The sequence below is a fragment of the Alnus glutinosa genome, chromosome 4, assembly GCF_958979055.1.
Source record: "Alnus glutinosa chromosome 4, dhAlnGlut1.1, whole genome shotgun sequence".
Taxonomy (NCBI): domain Eukaryota; kingdom Viridiplantae; phylum Streptophyta; class Magnoliopsida; order Fagales; family Betulaceae; genus Alnus; species Alnus glutinosa.
In genome coordinates, this window is record NC_084889.1 from 15,642,123 (window position 1) to 15,647,681 (window position 5,559).

At 40.2% G+C, this 5,559-nt stretch overlaps 1 protein-coding gene across 1 annotated transcript; it reads right to left on the reverse strand.

Annotated features, from left to right (window-relative positions):
• Positions 1-1,028: 1,028 nt before the first annotated feature.
• Positions 1,029-1,610, reverse strand: LOC133866171 (uncharacterized). Its single transcript, XM_062302719.1, has one exon. It carries the CDS (start codon positions 1,608-1,610, stop codon positions 1,029-1,031), a length of 582 nt encoding a protein of 193 aa, XP_062158703.1.
• Between the last annotated feature and the right edge of the window lie 3,949 nt (positions 1,611-5,559).

A 5,559-nucleotide genomic window follows, 5' to 3' on the forward strand; every position in this document is an offset into this window, starting at 1 on the left:
ATCCGGAGGTAAACCTGTGACTTCAGAGAAAACATCCGTGTAGTGACATACTATCAAAATGTCTCCCAACTTCGCTTGAGTTTTTGGCTTAGCTTGAACATATGCTAAGTAAGCCTGTGCTCCATTGCTGACATTTTTGATAGCTTGAACGGCAAAGAGAAGTGGCAGAGTAGACCCCACTTTAGATCCACAATATGTGAACTCTTCCATACCATGCGGTCAAAAAGTGATTTCCTACCTACGGCAATCCATGTGAGCATCGTACTTCAATAGCCAGTCCATTCCCAGAATGACATCAAAGCCCATCATGCCAAATACCGCTAACTTCGCCGATAAGACTCTCCCTCCGACACAATAGGATAATTGCCCACATACTTCTTACAAGTGACTGCGTCGCCGATAGGAGTAGCCACACATATATTATGTTCTAAGAGTTCAGTGTTCACTCTACACAACTTCACGTATGATGATATGATAAACGAGTGCGTAGCACCAGGATTAAACAATACACAAGCAACTCTACCAAGCAATGGAATTGTACCTGTGACCACATCGGTAGCATTGTCCTCAACTGGGACATTCTCTGGGGTAATAGCATACACCCGGGCTGGAATTGTGGCTGATTGATGTTTGACCTGAGACCCCTATCCTCTGCTTGCACCTGCTTGCGTGCATTCTTTAGCATAGTGGCCTGGATTGCCACACTTGAAGCATACAACAACTCCCATTTTGCAAACCCCTGCATGAGACTTCCCACATGTGTTGCACCTTGGGTTTCCACTACTACCCTGGCTAGGAGGAGTGTTTCTTCCTCCTTGTGACCCAACACTACTGCTAGTGGCTTTCTTCTTAGGCGGTGGTGTGGAGGAAGTTCTCGCAAACCTTGTCCTCTTCCTAGTGATATAGTACGCAGTTGCTGCCTTAATCCCTTTCTTTGTCATGGTGGCCATGTGCATCATCTCTGAGTAGTCTGTCACCCTAACATGGATGATCCTTTCAAGAATTTGCGAAGTCAACCCATCGCGAAATCACTCAGCTTTTAATTCTTCATTAGGTATAAGGTTCGGGGTGTACCTTGATAACCTTTGAAATTTAGCCGAGTACTGCTCAACTGTCGTAGACCCCTGTTTCAGATCTTGAAAATCTCTTGCACATTGCTGCCTCTGGGCATGTGGGAAGAAACGATCGTTAAACTCTCTTTTAAAGCGCTCCCAAGGGATAGGAACACCTTGCCCATACTCTGTAATGAGGTGTATTTTCCTGGACTTCCACCAGTTCTTTGTCTCACCTCTTAGCTTTAGGTTTGCATAGTCCACCTTTTGTGCATATGTACAGGGCAATGTCTCTATCAAATCCTCATAAGAGGTAAGCCAATCACTAGCTGCAATTGGCCCCTCATCCCCATAGAAATTGGGCAAATTATGCCTGCTAAAATGAACAAAGGAACATCCAACCACTTGAGCATGCTCGACTGGCCTAGGTGCAGCGGCCAACAATGCATCCCAAAACAACCTAAGATCAGGCATGTATTGTGGAGGAGGCGGAGGAGGAGGTGGTGGAGGTGGAGGCGTTTCACCGCCACAACCGTGACCTGATTCCACAACCCTCATGCGGCGTACAACTTTAGGTCGTCTAGGTGGCATACTTGTCTGCACAAGGAAATGCCACATAAGCAACACTGTACAAGAAAGACAAGATGCATCACCATATCAATGTAATACACACACAAGAATCCTAAACATTTCCTTATTTGAGTTAAAGCTTTTTAAATTCCTAAGGCTCCTTGTAATCCTATACTCTAAGGCAACTCTTGAATTTCCGCTTTCCGCTTTCCGCTTTTTCCAACCAACTCTAGAGCTAACTGCTCTGATACCATCTGCTGTGACGACCCCCCATTTTTTTTATATATGCAAATCATTTATAAAACATAAAACGAGTCATCACAGTGGCACGACTATATGTCACTCAACCAACATAACGTACACGCTCCATATCATGTACCTGATATTCAAAGTAATATTTAACAACGGAATAATCATGACACAAAAATCATAATGGAAAGCACATCTAAATATAACATGTGGTCCATACAAAAGAGCCATGCACCCATGTCTATCTGTTTAAGGCTTACAACATATACCGCAATCACAAAAGAATGGCTATACAAAAATACGTGACACATACGTCACAAGCCATTTACAAAAGATAACCAAAAGACAGAGGAATTCGTAGTCCAACACATTACGATCGTCACTGTGGGCTTCAATCGTATTACCCTAAAGATAAGGCCAGTGGATCATCATCTAGCTCAAGAGTACCTACAGTCACAGAATCAGAATCTGTACAGTTGCGGGGATTGCCTCATCCGCACAAGTAAAATTATGAGCCTACCATCTTAGCATAAATAATTACATTAAGACTTCAGAGGTATACTATTCACTGAGTTTTCGCAAAGAACCAACTTTTCCTTTATAGTCTTGCCAGCACTATAACAGCTACCAATTTTATAAACTTTTGTTCGAAAAACCCCATAATTGATATAGCAAACACCGACTAATATAAAACATTTAAAGTATATTATGTAGTTGTGAACATATATAGAAGTTCTAGTAATCCTACCTTGGAAGCTTCTACATATCGATCCATCTACAATATACTACTTTGTGGTTTATTTGCTTAGGTTTACATACACGCGAGGGCATTCACATGCACTTAACTCTTAGGCTTAAATAATGGCATTTAGTTTGCTACACCGAAACACAAGCATCCCATGCTTAAGAAGTACTAATACACTGTACATTGCTGCCCAAGGCATATCTATACAGAGCACTAGCATCCTTAAGTTAATGAAACACCTGCCTCCCAATACATTGAGGCTTAATGCATTTTGGAAATACATAAACAAGACATTTAGCTTAGCTATACAAAGACATTTACATCCCCAGTTATCGGTAACACTACGCTTGAATACATTGAGACTCATTGCCTTTGAACGTTAGTGTGATCATGCGAGCACTAGAGTGAGACTCCTAGATGTAAGCACGTCTTTGCTGAAGAACAAATAACAACTGCCTACTATACCAAGACATAACATTCCAATCTCTGAACAATGTGAACATCTAGGCACATCCAAACTCAATACTTCTTAAATCATGCAAATAAAAATATACATATCATAAAAACAGCACACACAAACACACCATAATATATGTATGCATATGCCAATTGAATAGAGACACGTATCTCAATAGAACAGGGATAGTATCTCAAGGAATAGGGACCGTATCCCAAAGAACAGGGACCGTATCCCAAGTTAACATAGAGTCCGTAACTCAAAGAGAACAAGGATCGTATCCCATATTAACGTCGAGTCCGTAACTCCAGAGAATATGGATCGTATCCCAAGGTTTGTGCCATTAAGCACGCAATGCATCAAGTCCCAATTTTTATAACTCACACTAAAAATCCCAATCATTTACAATGCAACCATAGTCTACAAAATTCCCAACCACAGTACACAATCACACAATTCATTCCACACTGCACATACAATATACAATTCTCCAAAATATCATTGATAAGTTCATCATACTCGAAGGTACTCAAATCATCCAAAACAGTTATATTCAACATACAGTTGGTTCGGATTTATAAAACAACATATATACTTTGCAATTCATTAATATCTGAAAATAATAGTTTCTTAGTACCTTAGATTGCATGTACTCCCGGTTCCAACAATCCTAGGCTTGACCCGCAAAGTGCCGCTATAATCACAACACAATGCACCATTTAGCTATTTAACCAACAATTATAGCAATTAGCATTTTGAATCTCTCAAAGGCTATAACACGAAGCTACTCATTAATTAACTAAACCTATACATAAAAATATTCCTAAGTTTACAATTAAAATCTCTAATTTATACTAATTACTATTTTTAGGACCTAATCCCATAAATGTCTATTTATTTATGAAACTCATAGATAATTTGGAATTAATTAACACACTCAATGCAATTAATCCACAAATTTACAACCTAAGTATTAAACACTTAAAAACTCCCAAATTAATTTAACCTATCAAATTAGGGTTTCCAAACCTAAACTCATATTTACCAAAACACTATCCCAATCACCATATTATTAAACCATAAGCATTTACTATGGGTTAATCACATAAAATACAATTAAAATCAAATACCCAAAAGTTAGGATTTGAGGAAAACTCACCAATAGATCACCAAACCAAAGCCCAAGGTTTGGGTAGCTTCAAGCAAGTTTCAACAACTCAAACACTTAAAGAACAATGAGGATTATACTCCAATTTCAAGATTTTTAATCCAAAAATCTCAAGAACACGAGTTTAGTGTTTTACCTCAAAATGATCGATGAAAATGTAGATCCGAGCGCAAGGATCACGTTTCCAAAGACGGATTGAAGATCGGACCGTTGGATCTTCGTGGATCAAAGCTTTTCTATTGAAAACCTTGAGAGAAAATGATAAACTCTTCCCTCATTTCACCTTTTTTTATCTTTTATCTTTTTTTTTTTTCTTTTTTCTCCCGGAGTCCCTGTTTGAAAAGAGGCATTATTGCCTCTTTTCTTTTTATGTGAGATGCGCCTCACTTATAGGGGTGAGCAAATTATCCGATTACCGATTATCGATTATCCGCCGACCGTCACCGAACCGACTTCGACAGCCTACCGATAAAATATTTAATCGGAATTCGGAATAAAATTAAAATTTCGATTTCTTGTCGGTTGGTAATCGGAATAATCGACTGTGTAGTCAGTAACCGACCCGACCCAACTCTAAATGGCGTCGTCCAGCGCTTTAGTTAAACGACGTCGTTTTTCGCTTGTCAAAATGACGTCATTTGCGTATAAATTAAAACGGAGTCATTTTGATTTAGATCAGAAACGACGCCGTTTTGAAAGACATATATATTCATACTTTGTGGAAAGCCTCAAATTCAAAATTTCGAATCACTCAACTCACACTCACTCGACCGGTCGACCCACAGCGCCGTCTCCCACTCTCCCCAAACGGCCAAACCTAGAAACCCTAGGCCTTAGCTCGTTTGGCCATTCGCCAATCGCCCCTCCGGCCTCTGCTCGTTCGGCTGAGTCAGTCTCTGAGTGACTGAGTCTCTCTCACAGAGTCAGTCTTTGAGTCTCTCCCAGAGTGTCCCAGTCAAGTCCGACGAGTCAGTCTCTGAGTCTCTCTCACAGAGTCACAATCCCACTCAGCCACTCTCGTGTAGTCGTGTTCGGTGTTCCGATGGACCCCAGCCCAAACGGGCCAAACCCATAAATGAGAAACCCTAGTCCCTAGCCCGTTCGCCAATCATCCCTTTTCTCAAGGCCCCAAGGTTAGTTTATTTTTTTTGTTAGTTTTTTTCAGTAGTTGTTAATGTTTGGTTGCATTTGTGATTTGGAAATGTTTGGTTTAACAAATCCATTTTTTTTTCACAGTCAAAGACTTTTTTCGGTGGTTGTTTGGATCTGGTGGTGCACTGCTCGACTCTGCTAGACTGCTGCTAAGTGGTAATTTACT